The sequence below is a fragment of the Coregonus clupeaformis genome, chromosome 7 (genome assembly GCF_020615455.1).
Source record: "Coregonus clupeaformis isolate EN_2021a chromosome 7, ASM2061545v1, whole genome shotgun sequence".
Classification (NCBI taxonomy): Eukaryota; Metazoa; Chordata; class Actinopteri; order Salmoniformes; family Salmonidae; genus Coregonus; species Coregonus clupeaformis.
The window spans coordinates 39095566-39123194 of NC_059198.1; the positions used below are offsets into that span (position 1 = coordinate 39095566).

Here is a 27629-nt window from a genome sequence, read left to right on the forward strand (position 1 = left end):
AACTCCCAGGGTTCTGTCCCTGGTTATAATGTGTATGATTCTGTCCCGCGTGGTGACTTGATGGATCGAACCAGACTGGGAGCGACACTCGAATCTCAACCGCCGCCGATTTGGCTTACTAAACCGGTGGAAAAAAGTATCCATAAAGATTTTGATACGCTAGCTAGCAAAGTTGCTAACTAGCTAGAGATAATTTGTCATATGAGTCGAGTTAGTTCACTGTCTAGACTTGATAATTAAGACGACGCTCTCCCGGTTTAGCCCTGTTAATGGGCAACTTTTAGCGTGACAGTTTGCGCATAATTTTGAATAATAACAAACTCTCAGAAACTGAGATTTTTGGAAGAGTCAAGATGTCTGGGGAACTAGAGCAAATTCTCTTACAACTCACGCAGCCTGACAATGCGATTATTCAGCAGGTAATGATTCCTTAATGAATTTGGGATTTACCCTGACATACTTTGATAACAAGCACCGGTAGCTAACGAACTAACTAAGCTAACTGTTAATGAAAATGGACACCTGTTGCTAGCCAAATTATGTGACGTCACGAACCAGTGTGGCTAACGATCACTGCTTTTCATACACACTCTTTGTCACTTCATAAACTTGACAGTTTGATAACGTTTAAGCTGCCTGCCTGGCTGGCTAGCTTTCTTTATTGCAGTCAGTATTCACCATATCCAACATGTGTTTTTCTCCCCTACAGGCCACCGCCCAGCTGAAGCTGGCTTTTAAAGACCCAGCTATCATCCCAGCGTTGTGTGCTGTTATGACTGGGTCCCAGAACCCACAGGTATGTAACTAGGCTACATATTAGTTACACAAATACCTATCATCAGTGTGATAGATACAGAAAGTATTCATACCCCTTGACTTATTCCAAAAGCTTGAATTCCAAATGGATCAAATTTATTTTTTTCTCTCACCCATCTACACACAATAACCTAGTGAAAATATGTTTTTAGAAATTTTAGCAAATTTATTGTAAATAAAATACAGACATATCTAATTTACATAAGTATTCACACCCCTTAGTCAATACCTTGTAGAAGCACCTTTGGCAGTGATTACAGCTGTGAGTCTTTCTGCTTAAGTCTCTAAGAGCTTTCCACACCTGGAGTGTGCAACATTTGCCCATTATTCTTTTCAAAATTCTATAAGCTCTATCAAATTGGTTGTTGATCATTGCTAGACAACCATTTTCAGATCCACCACTATGCTTGAAAATATGGAGAGTGGTGTTCAGTGTTGTATTGGATTTGCCCCAAACATAACACTTTGGTGGTCCTCTGTAGCTCAGCTGGTAGAGCACGGCGCTTGTAACGCCAAGGTAGTGGGTTCGATCCCCTGGACCACCCAGATACAAAAATGTATGCACGCATGACTGTAAGTCGCTTTGGATAAAAGCGTCAGCTAAATGGCATATTATTTTTTATTTTTACTTTGTATTCAGGACAAAAAGTAAATAGCTTTGCCAATTTATTTTTGCAATATTACTTTAGTGCCTTGTTGTAAACAGGATGCATATTTTATTCTGTAGAGGCTTCCTTTTCACTCTGTCAATTAGGTTAGTAACTACAATGTAAATGAAATGTTGTTGACCCATCCTAAGTTTTCTGCTATCACAGTCATTAAACTCTGTAACTGTTTTAAAGTCACCATTTGCCTCATTGTGAAATCCCTGAGCAGTGTCCTTCCTCTCAGGCAACTGAGCTAGGAATTACACCTGTATTTTTGTAGTGACTGGCTGTATTGATACACCATCCAAATTGTAATTAATAACTTCACCATGCTCAAAGGGGTATTCAATGTCAGCTTTTTTTTTTTTTACCCATTTACCAGTAGGTGCCTTTCTTTGTGAGGTATTGGAAAACCTCCCTGGTCTTTGTGTTTGAATCGGTGTGAAATTGCGTGTGTGGGTTACAGAGATGAGGTAGTCATTTCAAAAATCTGGTTAAACACTATTATTGCACACGGTGAGTCCACGCAACTTATTATGTGACTTGCCATAACAAAGGGGTTGAATACTTATTTTCTTTTTTAATACATTTGTAGACATTTTAAAATAAAACTTATTCCACTTTGATATTATGGGGCCAGTGACAAAAACATCTACATTTTATCAATTTTAAATTCAGGCTGTAACACAACGAAATGTGGAAAAAGTCAAGGGGTGTTATAATTTTTTTATTTAACCAGGTAAGCCAGTTGAGAACAAGTTCTCATTTACAACTGCGACCTGGCCAAGATAAAGCAAAGCTGTGCGATAAAAACAACAACAACACAGAGTTACATATGGAATAAACAAAAACAAAATGTACAGTCAATAACAAAATAGAAAATCTATATACAGTGTGTGCAAATGTAGTAAGTTATGGAGGTAAGGCAATAATAGTGCAAAATAATTACAATTTAGTATTAACACTGGAGTGATAGATGTGCAGAAGATGATGTGCAAATAGAGATACTGGGGTGCAAATTAGCAAAATAAATAACAATGTAAATAACAATATGGGGATGAGGTAGTTGGGTGGGCTAATTACAGATGGGCTGTGTACAGGTGCAGTGATCGGTAAGCTGCTCTGACAACTGATGCTTAAAGTTAGTGAGGGAGATAAGTGTCTCCAGCTTCAGAGATTTTTGCAGTTCGTTCCAGTTATTTGCAGCAGAGAACTGGAAGGAATGGCGGCCAAAGGAGATGTTGGCTTTGGGGATGACCAGTGAGATATACCTGCTGGAGCGCATACTACGGGTGGGTGTTGCTATGGTGACCAATGAGCTAAGATAAGGCGGGGATTTGCCTAGAAGTGATTTATAGATGACCTGGAGCCAGTGGGTTTGGCGACGAATATGTAGTGAGGGCCAGTCAACGAGAGCGTACAGGTCACAATGGTGGGTAGTATATGGTGCTTTGGTGACAAAACGGATGGCACTGTGATAGACTACATCCAATTTGCTGAGTAGAGTGTTGGAGGCTATGTTGTAAATGACATCGCCAAAGTCAAGGATCGGTAGGATAGTCCGTTTTACAAGGGCATTTTTAGCAGCATGAGTGAAGGAGGCTTTGTTACGAAATAGGAAGCCGATTTGTAGATTTAGATTGGAGATGCTTAATGTGAGTCTGGAAGGAGAGTTTACGGTCTAACCAGACACCTAGGTATTTGTAGTTGTCTACATATTCTAAGTCAGACCCGCCGAGAGTAGTGATTCTAGTCGGGCGGGCGGGTGCAAGCAGCGTTAGATTGAAGAGCATGCATTTAGTTTTACTAGCGTTTAAGAGCAGTTGGAGGCTACGGAAGGAGTGTTGTATGGCATTGAAGCTCGTTTGGAGGTTTGTTAACACAGTGTCCAATGAAGGGCCAGATGTATACAAAATGGTGTCGTCTGCGTAGAGGTGGATCTGCGAGTCACCAGCAGCAAGAGCGACATCATTGATATATACAGAGAATAGAGTCGGCCCGAGAATTGAACCCTGTGGCACCCCCATAGAGACTGCCAGAGGTCCAGACAACAGGCCCTCCGATTTGACACATTGAACTCTATCTGAGAAGTAGTTGGTGAACCAAGCGAGGCAGTCATTTGAGAAACCAAGGCTATTTAGTCTGCCAATAAGAATGCGGTGATTGACAGAGTCAAAAGCCTTTGCCAGGTCGATGAAGACTGCTGCACAGTACTGTCTTTTATCGATCGCGGTTATTATATCATTTAGGACCTTGAGCGTGGCTGAGGTGCACCCATGACCAGCTCGGAAACCAGATTGCATAGCGGAGAAGGTACGGTGGGATTCAAAATGTTCGGTGAACTGTTTGTTAACTAGGCTTTCAAATAGAGGACATTGTATTATTTCTTTGTACTCCCTGACGAAGGTCATGCAGCCGAAATGCGTCAGATAAAAAAAAAAAAACTTGTTTCTATTGAACATGCCATACAAATAAAGGCATTTTAATTAATTATATGAAGAGTGCCTTGGTCCTCCTTTCTTTTTGAAGGCTTTCAAATACTTTTGAAAGGCAGGGCAGGATGGATATAGGTCTGTAACAGTTTGGATCTAGAGTGTCACCCCCTTTGAAGAGGGGGATGACCGCGGCAGCTTTCCAATCTCTGGGGATCTCAGACAATACGAAAGAGAGGTTGAACAGGCTAGTAATAGTGGTTGCGACAATTTCGGCGGCTAATTTTAGGAAGTGTCCATATTGTCTAGCCCTGCTGATTTGTAGGGGTCCAGATTTAGCAGCTCTTTCAGGACATCGGCTATCTGAATTTGGGTGAAGGAGAAGTGGGGGGGGCGGGGGGGGGCATGGGCAAGTTGCAGCGGAGGGTGCAGAGCTGGTGGCCAGGGTAGGGGTAGCCAGGTGGAAAGCATGGCCAGTCGTAGCAAAATGCTTATTGAAATTCTCGATTATCGTACATTTATCGGTGGTGACAGTGTTTCCTAGCCTCAGTGCAGTGGGTAGCTTGGAGGAGGTGCTCTTATTCTCCATGGACTTTACAGTGTCCCAAAACTATTTGGAGTTAGTGCTACAGGATGCAAATTTCTGTTTGAAAAAGCTAGCCTTTGCTTTCCTAACTGATTGTGTATATTGGTTCCTGACTTCCCTGAAAAGTTGCATATCGCGGGGGCTGTTCGATGCTAATGCAGTATGCCACAGGATGTTTTTGTGCTGGTCAAGGGCAGTCAAGTCTGGGGTGTACCAGGGGCTATATCTGTTCTTAGTTCTGCATTTTTTGAATGGGGCATGCTTATTTAAGATGGAGGGGAAAGCACTTTTGAAGAACATCCAGGCATCCTCTACTGACGGATTGAGGTCAATATAATAATAATATGCCATTTAGCAGACACTTTTATCCAAAGCGACTTAGTCATGTGTGCATACATTTTTACGTATGGGTGGTCCCGGGGATCGAACCCACTACCCTGGCGTTACAAGCGCCATACTCTACCAATTGAGCTACAGAGGACCACCATCCAGGATACCCGGGCCAGGTCAATTAGAAAGGCCTGCTCGCTGAAGTGTTTTAGGGAGCGTTTGACAGTGATTATGGGTGCAGGCTATCTCTACAGTAGATTGCAACCCCGCCCCCTTTGGCAGTTCTATCTAGTTAATACTTTCTGAAGGTATATGTGTAACCCAGGGGTTTGCCCTACTTGGTTCTATGTGTTCTATTTGTGCGGCTTATCGCCGGCTCTCATCAGTGCATTCATTGTTTTTCCTCTCTCCCTTCAGATCCGCCAGTCAGCTGCAGTGATGTTGCGGATGAGAGTAAAGAAGCATTGGAAGAAGATTAGCCCTGATCACAGAGAGAGGTTGGCTGCCCTTTGTTGTCTAATTCCCCCACAATCAGCCATATCCCAGTCTTCTGTATTGGACTGTTGAATGAATTCCCACTGAGTGTTAGTTGTTATAATTTTCCATTGTATTTTTATTTTTTATTTTTTTTCTTGCTTCTTAGTCTGAAAGCAGTGGTACTACAAGCTTTTCAGCAGGAGACAGAGTAAGCATCTTTTATCCTTTACATAAAAACACAGTCACGTAGCTTTTGAGGTGGAAAACTAGGCATAGCCTACTAGAATATCAATGGGTTATAATAGTTTTATAGCTACAACCTATCTGACCATAACCACTAACCCATCCAACACACCAATTAAACTTGTTAAATCTGAACTTGACAATAACCCTCCTCTGTTTCCAGACACACAGTGCGCCACTCCCTCTCGCAGCTCAGTGCAGTGATGGTCAAACACGAGACGCCAGACCGCTGGCCTGCTCTATTCACACTCCTCAACCAGTCCACCAAGAGCAACAACCCAACGGACAGACAGGTATCAGCTTTTATAGATATAACTAAAACACAGTGATGTGTTTGTTGTACATGAACAGAGAGAGGTTTTGCAGTATGTGGCTTTGATTTGAGCTCTTGATGGTTGCTCACTGATTGGCCAGAATACACATAGATCAAAATATTTTGAATACATTCTAAGTATGTGGATCTTAGGTACCCTCAGCCAATCACTAAATACTCCTGTCTCTCTCAGGTGGGTCTACTCTTGCTCAGCAAAGTGGTGGAGTCCAACCCAGAGCCCTTCAAGCCCCACTACCGCCAACTGCTGCAGCTGTTTGGCACCGTGCTGCAAGACCTGGACAACCCCACAGCCATGTACTACAGCATCCTCACCCTCACTGCTATGACTGCCTACACTGGCACAGAGGAGATGGTGAGGCCAGAATCAATCTATTTTATGCCTTTTTGGAGTGAACAGTAATGTAGTCTACCATTATCCTTCATTGCTGTGCTGAAAGAAATGTCTTGTCTTTCAGAACCTCATGCGCTCCCTCATCCCAAGACTGATCATTTCTCTCAAACACCTCATCAAGGCAGACCAGGTAGGGGATAATTCAATATGTCAGCCCCTTCTAGCACCACTGCTGTATTGCACTGATGATTGCACCAGTCTTCAGGGATGACTATTAAATGGAGCTTCAAACACTATTGTCCCTTGATTGGAGTGTTTCTATGTCTTGACCAGGGTCAGGCCAGTGAGGCCATGGAGGTATTTGATGAGCTGATGGAGAGTGAGGTGTCCATCATTGTGCCACACATTGCTGAAATTGTCAATTTCTGCTTGGAGGTGAGAACAGCGCTTCTAATAATATTTAAGACTTTTTGCTTACATTGCAGGGAATGTGATGGGTTGTCTTGTTGACAATGAAATGTGTGTATGTTCGTCTCAGGTCAGTGCAGACACCACTCTGACTGACTCCCTGCGTGTAAAGGCTCTCTCCTGCATCGCTTTTCTCATCCGACTCAAGAGCAAGGTAAAGTCACCCAGTTATAAATGGATGCCATGGCCTACATTCAAGCCTTTTTGCCCTTACACTGAGGTATCATTCAATAGTTTAAAGTAGATTCCTCTCCTACATTTTACATTCATATTTTAGTAACTTATCCAGAGAGACTTACAGGAGCAATTAGAGTTAAGTGCCTTGCTCAAGGGCACATCAACCGATTTTTCACCTAGTTTGCTCGCGGATACGAACCAGCGAACCTTTCGGTTACTGGCCCAACGCTCTTAACTGCAAGGCTACCTGCCGCCCTACATCTGCACGAACATTAAATATATGGACAGGTGAGCACAAATTCTTAGGCGTCCCCCATTTTGCCATTGCCTAGCCTTGTTTTCAGGTCAATTAAGACAAAGGAGAGAAAGCCATTTTAGACTTTTGAGATGCACCCCGAGTACTGTGCCCTTTTATCCTTTAGTCAGTTAAAATATGTGGCGCTTGTCAGTGATGTATGCTGTACTCTCTCTCTCTCTGCCCCCTGCAGACGGTGCTAAAGCAGAAGCTGCTAAATCCCATCCTGCAGACAGTGTTCCCTGTGCTGAGTGCAGCGCCCCCACCTGGGGAGGAGGACCCAGAGGACGAGGAGAACGGCGACGAGGGCGACACCGACAACGAGAGTCCTAAACACTTTGCTGCTCAGGTTAACTTCCCTTGAGAAATAACCACATGCACAGAACAGAAGGGGTGTATTTTTGTGATGTTTTTTTGTGCCTAAAATAGAATCTGTTTGTCTGCAGGTTATTGACACCATGGCTCTTCACATGCCCCCTGAGAAACTATTCCAGCAGCTGGTTAGTAAACACACTCACTTGCTTCAAATATGAATGCTATAATTTGCCTTTCAATCAGTCACTTCATGATGTTCTCTCTGTGATGCAGCGGTATGTAGCCATAATTGTATTAGGAGTAGTAGAAGTAGTAGCTGCAGTGTTTATAACTCGCAGGCATACTGAGTTGTTCACAAATTTCCATGCATAGAAGTACAAATGGTTCTAGTAAGTATGTCTGACCCATGGCGTGCCCATCAGATGCCCCTGATCCAGGTGTGCCTGGCCAGTGAGAACCCCTATGAGAGGAAGGCAGGCTTGATGTGTATGGCAGTGCTGGCTGAGGGCTGTGCCGACCACATACGGACCAAGTGAGTCAATGCTGCATTCTGATGTCTCTTATTCAGTGGCTCCCTGTCCAAAAACCATTTGATTTAATTTGTTACATTTGTCAATCTCCAGTCCTTTAGTGTGTTTTGTAGCTGTAATAATCCAGAGGAATGTTTTTGTCTTATTTTCTCTCATTCAAATGGAATTGTCTTTTTTCCTGCTAATCCCACTGTCCGTCTGTCTGTGTCAGGTTGCTGTCCTCCATGCTGCAGACGGTGTGCCAGAGTCTGTCAGACAATAATCAGGTAGTCCGCAGCGCCGGCCTCTTTGCCCTGGGCCAGTTCTCAGAGCACCTGCAGCCCGAGGTCAGTAAATACTGTGCCGAGCTGATGCCACTTCTGCTGGGCTACATGTCGGGTCTGAACCAGGCCAAGATCGGACACGTCACCAAGGCCTTCTACGCCCTGGAGAACTTCCTGGAAAACCTGGGTGAGGGTCCTCCCATTCACCTCATCCTGATCCATACCCAACTGTCTTGCTGTTATTTGGTTCCAGACCTGGGTTCAGTAAAATGTGTATTTGTTATTTTAAATACTTTTTCTGTGTTTTTGAGTGTTTTCAAGTACTTTTATTTGAAACAAATAGTATTTCAAATTGTATTTGATTTTGTATTATTATTTTACCCCTTTTTCTCGCCAATTTCGTGGTATCCAATTGGTAGTTAGTCTTGTCCCATCGCTGCAACTCCCGTACGGACTCGGGAGAGGCGAAGGTCGAGAGCAGTGCGTCCTCTGAAACACAACCCAGCCGAACCGCACTGCTTCTTGACACAATGCTCGCTTAATGCCAGCCGCACCAATGTGTCGGAGGAAACACCATACACCTGGCGATCGTGTCAGTGTGCACTGCGCCCGGCCCGCCACAGGAGTCGCTAGTGCGCGATGGGACAATCCCTCCCCTAACCTGGACGACACTGGGCCAATTGTGCGCCGCCCCATGGGTCTCCCGGTCGCGGCCGGCTGCGACAGAGCCTGGACTCGAACCAGGATCTCTAGTGGCACAGCTAGCACTGCGATGCAGTGCCTTAGACCACTGCGCCACTCGAGAGATTTGAAAGTATTTTCAAATAGTCTGTGTATTTTACTGTATTTCCAAATACATTCCAATATTCAACCCAAGTCTGTTTGGTTCTATTCTATACTAATTGGAGGATGCTACAATGCTAAGCTGTAGCTAGGTAAACAAATGTTGAGCCACTGACTCTCTTTTGCTCTGTAGTCTCGCACCTAGACTACTTTCAAGGTACCCATAATATAAGATGAGATTGAATGTCATTTGGGGGAAGAATCTTTTCAACCCCCTCTGTTCTGTGCTGATGTTTTCATTAACTGTTCCATCCCCTATCAGGTTTGGAGATTGAGCCCTACCTGCCCACTCTGATGGAGACCATGTTGTCTGCCCTCAGCAACGCAGAGAACCTGAAGCTCAAAGAGCTGGCTGTCAGTGCCATAGGAGCTATAGGTAACACTGCAAGTCCTTTCAATAGAGCATGTTACATCTTAATAATTTAGGGTGGCTTCCTCTTGTCTTCCTTCATCCACACTTATCTGAAAGGACAAAGTCAAAAGTAGTCCCAGTTGCTTTGAAAACTATCTTTCAGATCAGTGCAGATCAGTGCAGATGGAAAGGACACAAGGAGAGGAGGCCGCTTGAGACTATTGAGATGCATCAAGTGTCCATTTTAGACATTTTAAAAGACTGGAGCGTATATCACTGTAACTGTATTAACCCTTCATCCCTTCTCTTCCTTTCAGCCAATGCAGCCAAAGAGAAGCTAGTTCCTTACTTCCCGCCTGTCATTGAGAGTCTGAAGGGCTTCCTCACTGACACCAGGGATGAGATGAGGGCTCTGCAGACACAGGCTCTGGGTAGGCTAACTATCTCTAAGGCTTAGTCAGTTTGATGTGGTCATTCAGCAGACACTTGTAGTCAATACTATTGACAGTTTAGAGCTGATCTATCAGAACCTGTCTTGCGTCATAGAGATCCATTTAACCTGAGTCACGTCTAGATGGTGAATGGGTTTTCCTTTATTCTGTCAGACACTCTGTCAGTGCTGGCCCGCACCATAGGCAAGGACGTGTTCAGCCCCCTGGCTGCCGAGTGTGTTCAGCTGGGACTCAACCTCACCAACGCCATCGACGACCCCGACCTGCGCCGCTGCACGTATGTAGTGGGCATGTGTCTGAGATGCTCACACTCTAATAGAAGTCCTGCCAGCCTATTGGGTTTGGCTTTCAGAGTGCATGGCTGTTTTCTGACATTTTGATGACTTTGTATTGAACCCATCTGTTTTTCCTCCCCCCTCTCTCCTTCTGTCTCTCTTTGTGTGCAGGTACAGCCTGTTCTCGGCCCTGTCCACAGTGAGTCCAGACTGTCTGAACCCCCACCTCACAGCTATCACCACCATCATGCTGTTGTCCCTCAAGTCCACCGAGGGAGTCACGGTCAGTCTGACAGACACTGTGCTATAGCGCCTATTCACATTCTATTATATTCACGTCCTATTCCCGTACACCACTGAGAAATTGCTGAAAAATATAGTTTCCATATTTGGTATTTTATTAGGATCCCCATTAGCTGTTGCAAAAGCAGCAGCTACTCTTTCTGGGGTCCACGCAAAACATGAAACATGACATAATACAGATCATTAATAGACAAGAATAGCTCAAGGACAGAGCTACATACATTTCTTTTTTAAAGGCACACGTAGCCTACATATCAATACAGTGGGGAAAAAAAGTATTTAGTCAGCCACCAATTGTGCAAGTTCTCCCACTTAAAAAGATGAGAGGCCTGTAATTTTCATCATAGGTACACATCAACTATGATAGACAATGAGATTTTTTTTCTCCAGAAAATCACTTTGTAGGATTTTTATTGAATTTATTTGCAAATTATGGTGGAAAATAAGTATTTGGTCACCTACAAACAAGCAAGATTTCTGGCTCTCACAGACCTGTAACTTCTTATTTAAGAGGCTCCTCTGTCCTCCACTCGTTACCTGTATTAATGGCACCTGTTTGAACTTGTTATCAGTATAAAAGACACCTGTCCACAACCTCAAACAGTCACACTCCAAACTCCACTATGACCAAGACCAAAGAGCTGTCAAAGGACACCAGAAACAAAATTGTAGACCTGCACCAGGCTGGGAAGACTGAATCTGCAATAGGTAAGCAGCTTGGTTTGAAGAAATCAACTGTGGGAGCAATTATTAGGAAATGGAAGACATACAAGACCACTGATAATCTCCCTCGATCTGGGGCTCCACGCAAGATCTCACCCCGTGGGGTCAAAATGATCACAAGAACGGTGAGCAAAAATCCCAGAACCACACGGGGGGGACCTAGTAAATGACCTGCAGAGAGCTGGGACCAAAGTAACAAAGCCTACCATCAGTAACACGCTACGCCGCCAGGGACTCAAATCCTGCAGTGCCAGACGTGTCCCCCTGCTTAAGCCAGTACATGTCCAGGCCCGTCTGAAGTTTGCTAGAGTGCATTTGGATGATCCAGAAGAGGATTGGGAGAATGTCATATGGTCAGATGAAACCAAAATAGAACTTTTTGGTAAAAACTCAACTAAGTCGTGTTTGGAGAACAAAGAATGCTGAGTTGCATCCAAAGAACACCATACCTACTGTGAAGCATGGGGGTGGAAACATCATGCTTTGGGGCTGTTTTTCTGCAAAGGGACCAGGGACGACTGATCCGTGTAAAGGAAAGAATGAATGGGGCCATGTATCGTGAGATTTTGAGTGAAAACCTCCTTCCATCAGCAAGGGCATTGAAGATGAAACGTGGCTGGGTCTTTCAGCATGACAATGATCCCAAACACACCGCCCGGGCAACGAAGGAGTGGCTTCGTAAGAAGCATTTCAAGGTCCTGGAGTGGCCTAGCCAGTCTCCAGATCTCAACCCCATAGAAAATCTTTGGAGGGAGTTGAAAGTCTGTGTTGCCCAGCGACAGCCCCAAAACATCACTGCTCTAGAGGAGATCTGCATGGAGGAATGGGCCAAAATACCAGCAACAGTGTGTGAAAACCTTGTGAAGACTTACAGAAAACGTTTGACCTGTGTCATTGCCAACAAAGGGTATATAACAAAGTATTGAGAAACTTTTGTTATTGACCAAATACTTATTTTCCACCATAATTTGCAAATAAATTCATAAAAAATCCTACAATGTGATTTTCTGGAGAGAATTGTCTGTCATAGTTGACGTGTACCTAAGATGAAAATTACAGGCCTCTCTCATCTTTTTAAGTGGGAGAACTTGCACAATTGGTGGCTGACTAAATACTTTTTTCCCCCACTGTACAAACTATCTAGGTCAAATAGGGTCAAATGTTGCTTTATCTGTTTTTTGAAACCAGGTTTGCTGTTTATTTGAGCAATTTGAGATGGAACGGAGTTCCATGCAATAATGGCTCTATATAATACTGTACACTTTCTTGAATTTGTTCTGGATTTGGGGACTGTGAAAAGACCCCTGGTGGCATGTCTGGTGGGGTAAGTGTGTGTGTCAGAGCTGTGTGTAAGTTGACTATGCAAACAATTTGTGATTTTCAACACATTAATGTTACTTATAAGAAGAAGTGATGCAGTCAGTCTCTCCTCAACTCTTAGCCAAGAGAGACTGGCATGCATAGTATTTATATCAGCCCTCTGATTACAATGAAGAGCAAGACACGCTGCTCTGTTTTGGGCCAGCTGCAGCTTAACTAGGTCTTTCCTTGCAGCACTGGACCACACGACTGGACAATAATCAAGATAAGACAAAACTAGAGCCTGCAGAACTTGCTTTTTGGAGTGTGGTGTCAAAAAAGCAGAGGATCTCTTTATTACAGACTGACCTCTCCCCATCTTTACAACCATTGAATCTATATGTTTTGACCATGATAGTTTACAATCTAAGGTAATGCCAAGTAATTTAGTCTCCTCAACTTGTTCAACAGCCACACCATTCATTACCAGATTCAGCTGAGGTCTAGAATTTAGAGAATGATTAGTACCAAATACAGTGGGGGGGGGGGAAGTATTTAGTCAGCCACCAATTGTGCAAGTTCTCCCACTTAAAAAGATGAGAGAGGCCTGTAATTTTCATCATAGGTACACGTCAACTATGACAGACAAAATTAGAATTTCTTTTCTAGAAAATCACATTGTAGGATTTTTTTATGAATTTATTTGCAAATGATGGTGGAAAATAAGTATTTGGTCAATAACAAAAGTTTCTCAATACTTTGTTATATACCCTTTGTTGGCAATGACACAGGTCAAACGTTTTCTGTAAGTCTTCACAAGGTTTTCACACTGTTGCTGGTATTTTGGCCCATTCCTCCATGCAGATCTCCTCTAGAGCAGTGATGTTTTGGGGCTGTCGCTGGGCAACACAGACTTTCAACTCCCTCCAAAGATGTTCTATGGGGTTGAGATCTGGAGACTAGCTAGGCCACTCCAGGACCTTGAAATGCTTCTTACGAAGCCACTCCTTCGTTGCCCGGGCGGTGTGTTTGGGATCATTGTCATGCTGAAAGACCCAGCCACGTTTCATCTTCAATGCCCTTGCTGATGGAAGGAGGTTTTCACTCAAAATCTCACGATACATGGCCCCATTCATTCTTTCCTTTACACGGATCAGTCGTCCTGGTCCCTTTGCAGAAAAACAGCCCCAAAGCATGATGTTTCCACCCCCATGCTTCACAGTAGGTATGGTGTTCTTTGGATGCAACTCAGCATTCTTTGTCCTCCAAACACGACGAGTTGAGTTTTTACCAAAAAGTTATATTTTGGTTTCATCTGACCATATGACATTCTCCCAATCCTCTTCTGGATCATCCAAATGCACTCTAGCAAACTTCAGACGGGCCTGGACATGTACTGGCTTAAGCAGGGGGACACGTCTCGCACTGCAGGATTTGAGTCCCTGGCGGCGTAGTGTGTTACTGATGGTAGGCTTTGTTACTTTGGTCCCAGCTCTCTGCAGGTCATTCACTAGGTGTGGTTCTGGGATTTTTGCTCACCGTTCTTGTGATCATTTTGACCCCACAGGGTGAGATCTTGCGTGGAGCCCCAGATCGAGGGAGATTATCAGTGGTCTTGTATGTCTTCCATTTCCTAATAATTGCTCCCACAGTTGATTTCTTCAAACCAAGCTGCTTACCTATTGCAGATTCAGTCTTCCCAGCCTGGTGCAGGTCTACAATTTTGTTTCTGGAGTCCTTTGACAGCTCTTTGGTCTTGGCCATAGTGGAGTTTGGAGTGTGACTGTTTGAGGTTGTGGACAGGTGTCTTTTATACTGATAACAAGTTCAAACAGATGCCATTAATACAGGTAACGAGTGGAGGACAGAGGAGCCTCTTAAAGAAGAAGTTACAGGTCTGTGAGAGCCAGAAATGTTGCTTGTTTGTAGGTGACCAAATACTTATTTTCCACCATAATTTGCAAATAAATTCATTAAAAATCCTACAATGTGATTTTCTGGATTTTTTTTCCTAATTTTGTCTGTCATAGTTGACGTGTACCTATGATGAAAATTACAGGCCTCTCATCTTTTTAAGTGGGAGAACTTGCCCAATTGGTGGCTGACTAAATACTTTTTTTCCCCACTGTACAATGCTCTTAGTTTTAGAGATGTTCAGGACCAGTTTATTAGTGGACACCCATTCCAAAACAGACTGCAACTCTTTGTTAAGGGTTTTGGTGACTTCATTAGCTGTGGTTGCTGATGCGTATATGGTTGAATCATCAGCATGCATGGACACATGCTTTGTTTAATGCCAGTGACAGGTCATTGGTAAACATAGAAAATAGTAGAGGTACACCACACTTTACATGTTTGACATTAGAGAAGCTTCCATTAAAGAAAACTCTATTAGATAGGTAGCTCTGAATCCACAATATGGTGAGGTTGAAAAGCCATAACACATAACTTTTTTCAACAACAGGTTATGGTCAATAATTTCAAAGGCTGCATTGAAATCTAACAGTACAGCTCCCACAATCTTCTTATTATCAATTTCTTTCAACCAATCATCAGTCATTTGTGCCAGTGCAGAACATGTTGAGTGCCCTTCGCTATAAGCATGTTGAAAGTCTGTTGTTCATTTGTTTACAGAGAAATAGCATTGTATTTTTCCAACAGTTTACTAAGAGCTGGCAGCAAGCTTATAGGTCTACTGTTAGAACCAGTAAAGGCCGCTTTACCATTCTTGGGTAGCGGAATTACTTTGGCTTCCTTCATTTTTCCACCTCTCCCACACTAACTTAAAAAAAAATCAAACTTGCAATGCTTTTCTTTCATTATTTGTTTTTTTTAATGCATGAATACGATGGCTCACTGTTCATTGTTGGCATTTCCTGCCTAAGTTGGCCCACTTTGCCAATGAAATAATCATTAAAATAATTGGCAACATCAAATGGTTTTGTGATGAATAAGCCATCTGATTAGATGAAAGATGGAGTTGAATTTGTCTTTCTACCCATAATTTCATTTAAAGTACTCCAAAGTTTTTTGCCCCATTCTTTATATCATTGATCTTGGCTTCATAATACAGTTTCTACTTCTTTTTGTTGAGTTTAGTCACATAATTTCTCAATTTACAGTAAGTCAACCAGCCAGACTTATTAGCCACTCCTTTTGCCCCATCGCTTTCAACTATACAATTGTTCAATTCCTCATCAATCCATGGAGCCTTAACAGTTCTAACAGTCAGTTTCCTAACATGTGCATGTTTATCAATAATTGGTAGAAGCAATTTCATAAATTCATCAAGTGCAGCATCTGGATGCTCCTTATTAATCACATCAGACCAACAAATATATTATATACACTACCAGTCAAAAGTTTGGACACCTACTCATTCCAGGGTTTTTCTTTACTTGTACTATTTTCTACATTGTAGAATAATAGTGAAGACATCAAAACTATGAAATGACACACATGGAATCATGTAGTAACCAAAAAAGTGTTAAACAAATCAAAATATGTCATATTAGAGATTCTTCAAATAGCCACCCTTTGCCTTGATGACAGCTTTGCACACTCTTGGCATCTCTCAACCAGCTTCACTTGGAATGCTTTTCCAACAGTCTTGAAGGAGTTCCCACATGCTGAGCACTTGTTGGCTGCTTTTCCTTCACTCTGCCGTCCGACTCATCCCTAACCATCTCAATTTGGTTGAGGTCGGGGGTTTGTGGAGGCCAGGTCATCTGATGCAGTACTCCATCACTCTCCTTCTTGGTAAACTAGCCCTTACACAGCCTGGAGGTGTGTTGGGTCATTGTCCTGTTGAAAAACAAATGATAGTCCCACTAAGCCCAAACCATATGGGATGACATTTACATTTTCGTCATTTAGCAGACGCTCTTATCCAGAGCGACTTACAAATTGACCTATCGCTGCAGAAGGCTGTGGGAGCCATACTTGTTAAGTGTGCCTTGAATTCTAAATAAATCACAGACCGTGTCACCAGCAAAGCACAACCCACACCATAACACCTCCTCCATGCTTTACGGTGGGAACTACACATGCGGAGATCATCCGTTCACCCACACCGCATCTCACAAAGAAACGGCGGTTGGAACCAAAAATCTCCAATTTGGACTCCAGACCAAAGGACGAATTTCCACCAGTCTAATGTCCATTGCTTGTGTTTCTTGGCCCAAGCAAGTCTCTTCTTCTTATTGGTGTCCTTTAGTAGTGGTTTCTTTGCGGCAAATCGACCATGACGGCCTGATTCACACAGTCTCCTCTGAACAGTTGATGTTGAGATGTGTCGGTTACTTGAACTCTGAAGCATTTATTTGGGCTGCAATTTCTGAGGTCTGTAACTCAGCAGAGGTAACTCTGGGTCTTCCATTCCTGTGGCGGTCCTCATGAGAGCCAGTTTCATCATAGCGCTTGATGGTTTTTGCGACTGCACTTGAAGAAACTTTAAAAGTTCTTGACATTTTCACTATTGACTGAAACTGTCGTTTCTCTTTGCTTATTTGAGCTGTTCTTGCCATAATATGGACTTGGTCTTATACCAAATAGGGCTATCCTGTGTATACCCCCCTACCTTGTCACAACACAACTAATTGGCTCAAACGCATTAAGAAGGAATGAAATCCCACAAATTAACTTTTAAGAAGGCACACTTGTTAATTGAAATGCATTCCAGGTGACTACCTCATGAAGCTGGTTGAGAGAATGCCAAGAGTGTGCAAAGCTGTTATCAAGGCTATTTGAAGAATCTCAAATATAAAATATATTTAGATTTGTTGAACACGTTTTTGGTTACTATATGATTCCATATGTGTTATTTCATAGTTTTGATATCGTCACTATTATTCTACAATGTAGAAAATAGGAAAAATAAAGAAAAACCCTTGAATGAGTAGGTGTGTCCAAACTTTTGACTGGTAGTGTATATTTTATTCATCCTTAGGCTCACCTTGAGGAGGACAAGGCGTTTGTCCTGCTGGATGACGATGATGATGATGACGACGCTGAGGGAGATGCCATTTTGGATGACGAGGGGACCGACACCGCCGGGTACTTGTCTCATCTGATTATCTTACATTTTATGACCTTTTTATGGGTTTTTTTTACGGCAGGAGTAAGGACACAAAGCAGCCTTCAAAGCAGCTGACATAAAAGTTGTCAATTAAATCAAATGGAAGCCATTTTGTTTGTCAGCCTTGTGCCTACAGAGCTAGATGGATGGGGATTCCCTCTGTCCTTCTCCATTTGAATCTCTGTGCTCTCTCCATTCCCCAGGTTCAGTGTGGAAAATGCCTACATTGACGAGAAGGAGGACGCCTGTGACGCTCTGGGAGAGATTGCCTTCAACACCGGGTAAAGACTCAAGAGCATACAGATATTTTGAGTGTTGTATGTCACAGACTATCTGGGTTCTATATTCATTCAGCATTGCATGGTATCTGCAGCTAGCCACTACTCCGGTTGGCCTCTCTGTGCCTAGAGTCCTGATATATGTCGATACAATCATTTCACTCCTCAGCAACTTTTCCTCATTTAACTTCCACTGTCTTCCAGTATGCAAATGTACGTGTTGTCCCTACACAGTCACTGATGTCTCCTTATCCTTTTCACCCCTTCAGTGCTGCCTTCCAGCCCTTCCTGGAGTCCAGCTTTCAGCAGGTCTATGAGCTGCGTGATGTAAGTACTGTAGCACTGTTCATCTATCCCCCTCTCCCTCTGTGTAATGGCTAGTTTGTATGTTGGTTAGTGTTGTCTATCTCTGACCATGCGTTCCGTCCTCCCCTCAGTTCCCCCACGAGGACGTACGCAGGGCTGCCTTCGGGGCCATGGGCCAGTTCTGCCGAGCTCAACACAAAGTGTGGCAGGAGAATCCCACTGAGACCAACCACCAGGGTAACTCGCGCTCGCTCAACCTCTACCTCATCAGAGCTTTGTCTCTTTGAATTTCTATTGTAGAGTTTTTCAAAGATAATTGTTAAATGTATCAAATTAGATAATAATTTAGACATTCATTCTGGGAATTAGCCAGGCTTGTCTAAAACTTAAAACAAAATTAAGCTTCCTTCCCTCCATCCGTACCTCAGCCCTGCAGAAGCTTCTGGGGGTGGTGCTTCCCAGCTTCTTGGAGGCGGTGCGCAGTGAGCGTGAGCGCCAGGTAGTGATGGGTGTGCTAGAGGCCATGAACGCTGTGCTGAAGGCCTGCCAGGGGGAGGCGCTGCAGAGCCCCGGGCGCCTGCAGGAGATCAGTCAGGCCATCCGAGACGTGCTCAAGAAGAGGGTGAGCTGACACAAACCAAGCTGAGCTGAGCTGGGCCTGAGTGCTCTTCAGACAGGATTTCCCCCATTTATTCATTTAGGATATCTGATATCAGGATATGTGTTAGTGTGGACGTAGCTCTTTCCACTCACAGCCCCTGTCATCCCATAAACGGGTTGAAAATGGCCGATTTTGTCATTGATAAGTGCCTAAATCGGAACCCAGTGGCTGTACAGTAACATGGTATAGATGACGTCAGCACTGCGCGCGACAAGAAGATGCCCCCGTCCCTCCCGCTAATTGGGATACTTTTGTCTGAGTGATGGAAATGCTGAAAATTGAGAGGAGTCGGTGTTCTGAAAAATGAAACGTTGAGAATTATAATAAATAGTGCTTCGATGTCATACAAGCAATCCACGAGTCCAAATGTGCACATCACATTTCCGTATTTGACAATGTAATTTACATGATCAACATTTATGATTGCTATGTTTGATCCACAGTTACAAGGATGACATGCGTTATACCCTGGGATGTCCTGAACAGAATGAGCTTATGTTTGTCGTATTGTGAAGAACATTTGCCTCGGAGCACGCACTTGAATGCACTCATGAGTCCAATCTGTTTGTCAGAAGTGCCTTTTGAAAGCCTAACACTGAGATCATATTTTATAACTAAGCTAGCCATGTTGGCAATAGAATAAGCTTTAAAATTATGCTTACCTGACACAGATTGAAAAACAACCTAGCTTGTGAACATAACAATGTAAATGGCCAAGAAACACAACGACAGTCTCAATTCAATAGACTTTAGTTTCAAGCAAATTAGACCAACTTCTATGCCTGTGCGCTTCGAAAAATGAATTTGTCACTCAGCTCTTCATGTGCTTCATGACAGCCCCCAGCCAGGCAGTGTTGCAGCGCGAGGCAGAAATACTTTGAAAACCGCTACTGCAGCATTTATTTTGCTATAAATGTGATCATACTTGACTTTTTATTCACAAGTGCAAGTGAAAGGCTCGCAATGTGGAGCCCTGACCACCCGCCAACATGGCTGGTGAAATATACACCAATGCCAAAATCTATCTGCATTTGGTGGGTGGCGGGTGTTAATTTTAGGCCCTGATTACGTGAACAACAGTAATTGTGTAATGGTGGGGACGCAGGGCTACGTTCCAAACAGAAAACTACAAGCATGCTCGCTTCAGTTCCTCAATGGCAAAGCTAGGAGCGCTCAAAAGAGCACCTTATAATTTAGTTGAAGGCTCTTTCCTTGAGTCATGAAAGTGCAATAAAATTACTTAAGAACTGTGCACAGTTTGGAGAGGTGTAGGCACTTGGAGACACCAATTAGACCTCTCACTCAAACCCTTGTAATAGTTTTTTCTTATCTTGCACATACTCCAAAATGTCAATGAATATTCTGTTACTGCATGTATCCAGAGTACAGTAAATGTAAAATGCGCATAAAATCAAACATGTAATGTTTAGATTCAGTCTTGTCAGGTTTAACTCTTGTCTTCACCTTTTGGTCTGATAATTTCCCTGTAATCTCAAGTGTTCTCTTCCAACTGCTACCATAGTCATGCATATGCTTTTTACAGTTCTTCTGTTAAAACATTTCAATTTGGCCCTATCCATATTGGCCAATTCCCACAAATGTAAGGGGTTAAAGGGTGTCCTAGCATAACATTTCTTTGACCCTCCCCTTACCCTGTCGGTCTACAGACTGTCTGTCAGGACGGAGGAGGAGATGAGGCAGAAGATGATGAGCAGCAGGTGGGAGTTCCTCTTTTTCTTTTCTCACACTGTCCAGTACTGGCAGGATTGGATGTACTTCCAAGTGTATGGTGCAAATGATATGATCATTGTGTGTGTGTTCTAGGCGGAGTATGACGCCATGCTCCAGGAGTTTGCCGGTGAGGGGATCCCTCTGCTGGCCTCTGCCGTCCCAGCGGACACCTTCCAGCCCTATCTCAATGAGCTGCTGCCCCTCATCATGAACAAGGCTGTGAGTCAAATTCCCACTAGACCCTTAGCATCGGGTTAAAATAACCCAAGTAATTTACTCCAGTTGATAATCTAACAATATAGAAATAGACCTGATTCCTAATTTATTTTGTGTTGAAATTGTACTATATCCTCCTTTTTTTTCTTTTTTTTTTCTTTAGCAAAAAATGTCAGCGTAAGTACAAAAGCATAAGAAAGGATAAACTTTTAGTTCGATATGTATTGAATGAGGATGGATCTGTTCCTCTTCCTCTGTAGAAATCGTCGTGCACGGTGGCTGACCGTTCCTTCTCTGTGGGCACGCTCGGAGAGATCCTGCAATCCCTGGTCAATGTGTCTGGGGGAAGGGCCTGTGCTGGTAAACTGTCCAATCGGCTGCTGCCTGTGCTGGTGGCCGGGGTGAGAGACAGCGACAGCGAGGTTCGCAACAACAGCGTGTTTGGACTGGGAGCTCTAGCCCAAGCTGCTGGACCACTGATCGCTCAGTATCCCTCTCAATAATGGTTGTGTGTGTCTATATGCTCTCTATATGTATGTGTGTGATTGTGTTTGAGCATTGTTAAAGACATGCTCCGGTACTTTGGCGACTAAGAACTACTGGCTAAAAAGTATACAAAATACCGGAGAATCTCTTTTAACTCAATGCTATGGTTCACATGAGTAGCTAGGCACATTGACCAGCACTGACCATATGATTTAGATTATATTACTGTGGTACTGACTTTCCCAGTAGCCCAGGGTCTTTTCCTCAACTCCTGTCCCTCCCAGAGACTACCCCATGATGCTGTCCCTCTTCTCCAACCTGCTGTCCAAAGAACAGGACAGGAGGGTAATTGACAACCTGTGTGCTGCCCTCTGCAGGATGATCATGAGCAACATGGAGGGTGTTCCTCTGGAACAGGTACTGTCTGTGCATTTTCATGCATGGGATTTTATGCCGGTTCAATGCCTAACTCGAGGTGTTTGCATGACTCTGGAAGATTTGTGTGCAACTTTGAGTTGCTCTGATGATAGGATTTGGGTCCGCTGAGAATATCTGTGACCTGTGTCTATGGCCTTGTCTCCAATTCTTCAATGTCCCAAATGCTGTATATTAGATTTACAATGTGAGTGTGCCACAGGCTTATTGACAGACGCATGAGTGTCCTCAGTGATGCTGACATGGATAACTCCTCTTATCTCTGTCCTAGGTGTTCCCTGCCCTCCTGGCCCGCCTCCCTCTGAAGGAGGACATGGAGGAGAATAAGACTGTGTACAGCTGCCTGGCCATGCTCTACTCACAGAACCCTGCAATGGTATGTTCCCACTCATTTATTTTGCCTGTTTGGCTTTCTTAAACTGATCATGTCATATGATACTTTATTGTCCATTTCCATGGAAATACGCACAGATCTAGAATTTATCTCTAATTGTGTAATTCCACAATGTTGGCTAGTAACTGTCAAATACTCATCTGTATTTTAGTAGTAATAAGTGTTGTCTCCTTAGGTGGTGAGTCAAATTAAGCCAATAGTATCTGCTTCTAGCCATGTCCTGGGAACGAAGGACCTTGATGCAGGTAAGAGAACCTTAAATCGTGACAGGTTTCCTTTCCTCTTCATGTAGCTATGTTGTCGTATGTAGATATGAAACGTTATGACAATGTTGGTCATCCAGAAACCCAGAACACCCTGGTCATGCTGCTCCGAGACGTCGCTCAGCGCCACTCCCAGGCATTTGAGGGCGCCGTGAGGTCACTTCCTGCTGAGCAGAAGATGAAGCTGACTGCAGCCGTCAGCCAATCGTAACACACCACACCAAGCAACTCTTCCACTCCAGTGACAGCCAGTGCATTTTTTTTTATTTTTTTTCTACAGATGACAAATGGGACCGTAGTTGGGACATTCAAATTGGCCAAACTCCTGCAAACTACGGCACTTGAACCATTCTATTATTAGTATTCTATTATTATTCAGAGGTTATGTTCCCAGTATTAACTTTTTTATTTATACTGTCTGTTTTTATTATTTTAATGAGATTTCATTTTGTGTGCATCACCTGTATGTCGTTGGGTTCTTTTTTTTTGTCTGCTACTTGCTACCCTTGTACCTGAGAGCCTCTTATCTATTTGCTGCTGTCCCCCTTTTGCCACAAATTTGATGAACTTCTGGCTAGGCTAGTATTGAGTGTGGAGCAATGAACTGAACTCATGATAAATGCCTTTTTTGCAGACTTGTCAGTGTCATGCACTGTTCTTTGCCTTTCCCTGCACTCATCGTACAATCCCCCTTTTTCCGGTACAATTGTTTCTCTCTCAGCTGTCCCTCATTCAGAGAGCTCCCCATCGTGCTTAGTAAGGTGGTTTTGTGATTAGTAAGGTGGTTTTGTGAATCGGGGCAAATCAGCCACAATGCACTCATCTGAACTCCAGTGTGGTGCGTATTGCATAGCATCTCCAGTTCTTCCTTTATGCCCAAACTACAGGATTATATATTCTCTCATGAAAAGGCAGCATTTTTTTATTCGTATTTTATTTACATCTGACATAATTGGCATCATATGCTTTCTGGCAGATAAACACTCAACACACTTGCTTAACAGCTTCTGCTGGGTTCAGCAATCAAATCTTCTAACATATCTTCCCATTTATAATTATTATTTATTTCATTCTATCAACAGTTATTTTGGCCCACAATCAGTAACTACTACTAGTTACATCACCTACTCAAACCATCTTGCATGTGCATATTACCGGCAATAGCTGGACAAACCAAGTCTATTGAGTCTACGTAGAGGCACTCCAGTCTCCTTTTCACCTCATTTAACACCTGATTTACTTAAAAGGCACATCTCAATAGGGGGTCCAGGTAAGTCATGACAGCACAGGGGGTGGGGGGACCTTTCCTCTACAGCACAGGGGGTGGGGGGAGAAGAGTCCAGAGACAGAACTACTTCCCATCAAACCAACTCCTTGAAAGCCCTACTCCTTGAAGTTTTGCTGAAAACACATTTTTTACCCATTAGTGTGTGTACTTTTACTGTATTTATACTTGGGATATCACTTTTCAACAGTAAACGTTAAATCACTGGAGCACGTCTGATTCAACAGTGTAGTGGCTGATCCATGTTTAATATGTTATTGCTTTTGCTGGCGATTATCCCAAGTGTTCCCTCGCACCTCTCGAATCTCCTCTTTGGGCTGTGACTCGATGTCCAAGGCCATTGTCATCTCCACTGGCTGGAAGCCATTCTCCACTGAAACAGACAAAAGACTTCACTGCAGACATGCCAATACATTAAGTTAAAAAACATTTATATGATTTCGCCTGGGTGTCGTCTTGAGGAATTTGCTTTGCCATGTAAGGAATGTTGTATGAGGGCAACATTTTTGCTCATATCAAAAAGGAACCGCAGTCGATGATGGAAAATATCTATGCTGAGTGGGACAATACTTGAGTAAAAGTAAAGATACCTTAATAGAAAATTACTCAAGTAAAAGTGAATGTCACCAAGTAAAATACTACTTGAGTAAAAGTCTAAAAGTATTTGGTTTTAAATATACTTAAGTATCAAAAGTAACTGTAATTGCAAAAATATACTTATAAGTATCAAAAGTAAAATTTATAAATCATTTCAAATTGCTTATATTAAGCAAACCAGACAGCACATTTTTTATTACATTTTTTATTTACGGATAGCCCACCACAAAACACGCAGACATAATTTACAAATGAAGCATTTGTGTTTAATGAGTCCACCAGATCAGAGGCAGTAGGGATGCCCATGGATATTCTCTTGATAAGTGTGTGGATTGGGCCATTTTCCTGTCCTGCTAAGCATTCAAAATGTAAGAGTACTTTTGGGTGTCAGGGAAATGTATGGAGTAAAAAGTACATTATTTTCTATAGGAATGTAGCGAAGTAAAAGTTGTCAAATTATAAATAGTAAAGTATAGTACAGGTGGCTGCCAAAGGGGTATGGGTGGCACTGCCAAAGGGGTACAGGTGGCATGGTTAAATTGAGACATTTATATTGGGCCCGATTATGATTTAGGAAATTACGCCTTTCTTAAGCACACCTTTCCTAAGCACTTCTCAGTAGTTGGTATTCAGATTTACTTTATGAAGGTGTATAAAGGGCTTTGCAGGCGTTGTTCCCTTGTATGTGCTGAATAAATGTAATCCAACTGCTGAAAACCCTCCCACTTGCCGATTAGAATTTTCATTCAATAGGGTTTTCGTTATATTTATCTTAAGCCATCCTTTTAAATTTTGTGTACCTTTTTTAATTAGAATTTTATCAACAGACTAGAATATATTGAGAGAGCGGATTCAGAAAATAGGGATCCATGAAAGAAAGCCATCTAAATATATGGGTCCATGTGCTTATGGATAATTCATATTTCCTTTCATCTCGGCAAGGCCAAACGAGAAAATTAATCATTTTACCATTTCAAAATCAAAAGGAGAATTTAAAAAAAGCCTATTTTTCCTTTTGCCATTTCAACACCAGCTTGGTAGATTTAAAAATACTCTGATTTTGTAGATTATTTAGGCACATTTTAGGTTTAGGAAAGTATGTATGAATCATTTTTGTAAAAATTGTTTGGAGAGTCTTTATGCACAAAATATATTGATGAATCAAAAATACAATGGTTTGATTCATTCAGAAAATTGCCACATTCAGTTCTTTAACCAATGGTAACGTTGGAAGATTAGTATACATATAATTATAATAGGGAGAATAGTGTACAATCGCAGGCTATACTCTCTATTGCCTGCACTAACCATGTGTGATGACAGCGAAGTATTGTGCCATGCGTCGGGTTCAAACTTCGGCTTGTAATTAGCCAATATGTCTATATATATATATATATATATATATATATATATATTGTAATGACCTGACTAGAACATAAAATAACAACTGTCCAGACAGAGGATTGAGTTTACGAATGGACGGTTTATTAAACCAACTTTACACAGGCTACTGTTTGGCCGTAGCCCACGCCAAATAAATGAAAGATAACCCACAAGCCAATCGTGACCTCTTGTGAAGCCCAGACGTAAAGAGAGAGAACAAAGGCTAAACCTGGTCTTAACTTCCAATGCTCCATCCCCTGCCCAACCCCCCTCCACGCCACTCCGCCAACCGCCAGGATGCCCGGCATCAGAACATTCCAGGCATTCCCGTGATTGGCAGATAGCAGGTTGATTGACATGTCGGACCCCGCGAACACTGGGTACTGGTAGGTACAACACAACCATCTACTAGCCTAACACATAACACACAGCTGTCTGTGCGGGTCGCTACACAGCCCCCCACCACAAAGTCCCTCGTCCCCGAGAGAACAAACAAAGTCTCTGAAGCGACCCGGAGGTCTCCTTTGCCTGCGTGGCTGTGATGGCCGCAGAGTGCCCCTCTGGGAACCAGGGGATGAAGGCAAGGACATGGGGGACAAGGAAGCGGGAACGGGTAATACAGTCCGTGGCTCTGGGGAACCACGCGGTGACACAGGGGGAGTGGGCTGTCTGGAGCCTTGTCTGCGGCACCTGGGGGTGGGTGCCTGGAGAATGTCATTGCCAGAGAGGGGAACTGTGGGGGTTCCTGGGGTTTGGGGAGAAGAGGCCCCTCTATATGGGGCTAACCTGTACCGGTGCAGTGTCACCTTTCTCCCCCTGGGAGGAAGCTGCACCCGGTAAACAACCTCCCCTACCCTCTCCAGGACACTGCAGGGTCCCACCCAGTGACTGTCCAACTTGGGGCATCTGCCTTTTTTCCTTAGCGGGCTGTAGACCCAGACCAGCTCCCCAGCCACAAAGTGCCTTCCCCGGGTGTGCACGTCATAGTTCCTCTTCTGCCTCACACCTGCATTCAGCAGCTGCTCTCTGGCGAAGGTGTGGGCTGTCTCCAGGCGGTCCTGGAGTCTCCGGGCATACTCCGGCCCCGGGGAAACATGAGGGCTATCCAGGGGGCCGACCAAACGCCATCTCCGCAGGGGTACGGATCTCTCTCCCCAGCATGAGGAGGGCAGGCGTGCAGGAGGTGGAGTCTTGGACAGCGGAGCGGCATGCCATGAGGACCATAGGCAGGTGCTTGTCCCAGTCACGCTGGTGTTTGGAAGAGACGATGGCCAGCTGCTGTCCAAGCGTTTTGTTGAAGCGCTCCACAAGGCCATCACTTTGAGGATGGAGAGGAGTAGTGCGGGTCTTGTGCATACCCAGCCTCTCACACATGGTGGCGAAGTTTCTGCCTTGGTCGCTGTGGATGGACTCTGCAGCTCCAAACCTGCTGAACATCCCCGCTGTCAGGGCGTCGACGATGGTCTCTGCCTCCTGGTCAGGCAGAGCATAGGCCTCGGGCCATTTAGTGAAATAGTCCATGGCCGTGAGCACCCAGCGGTTTCCACTGTCTGTGGTGGGGAACGGCCCAACTACATCCACTCCCACCCTCTCCATGGGAGCCCCCACTGGGAACTGTTGGAGCTGAGCATGAGAGCGGCCTGGGGGGCCCTTTCTCGCTGTGCAGTTGTCACAGCGGCGGCAAAAGTCTTCCACATCCCTCTTGTGCTGCCCCCAGTAAAAGCCCTGACGGAGGCGGCGCAGTGTTTTTGTGACCCCAAAGTGTCCAGTCCCCACCCCCCATGAGTACTCTGGAGCACAGCCTCCCGCAATGCTTTTGGGACCACCACCTGCCACCTCTCCTCCCCCGTAGCTGACTCCTTCCATGCCCGCTGTAACACGCCATCAGCCAGCCGCAGTCGCTCAAACTTTGACCACAACCCTTTGGTCGCGAGTGAGAGCGCTGTCACCTCTTCCCATGGTGGCCTCACCTGCGCCTCTACCCACTGTAGCACTGGCTGTAGGTCTGTGTCCCGTCCCTGCTGCT

General features: G+C 43.9%; 1 protein-coding gene across 1 annotated transcript; it reads left to right on the forward strand.

Annotated features, from left to right (window-relative positions):
- LOC121569159 (importin-4) lies at window positions 1–22973 on the forward strand. The gene is made up of 29 exons (XM_041879840.2): window positions 1–419; window positions 710–796; window positions 5229–5308; window positions 5455–5496; window positions 5695–5824; window positions 6038–6217; window positions 6321–6386; window positions 6530–6631; window positions 6735–6818; window positions 7330–7485; window positions 7583–7636; window positions 7874–7983; window positions 8193–8431; window positions 9350–9463; window positions 9757–9870; window positions 10045–10168; window positions 10338–10449; window positions 17440–17546; window positions 17772–17849; window positions 18116–18173; window positions 18284–18389; window positions 18581–18774; window positions 20481–20531; window positions 20638–20763; window positions 21021–21247; window positions 21531–21663; window positions 21953–22057; window positions 22251–22320; window positions 22419–22973. Exons 1-29 carry the CDS (start codon window positions 354–356, stop codon window positions 22547–22549), a joined length of 3246 nt encoding a protein of 1081 aa, XP_041735774.1. The 5' UTR covers window positions 1–353; the 3' UTR covers window positions 22550–22973.
- The last annotated feature ends 4656 nt before the right edge of the window (window positions 22974–27629 follow it).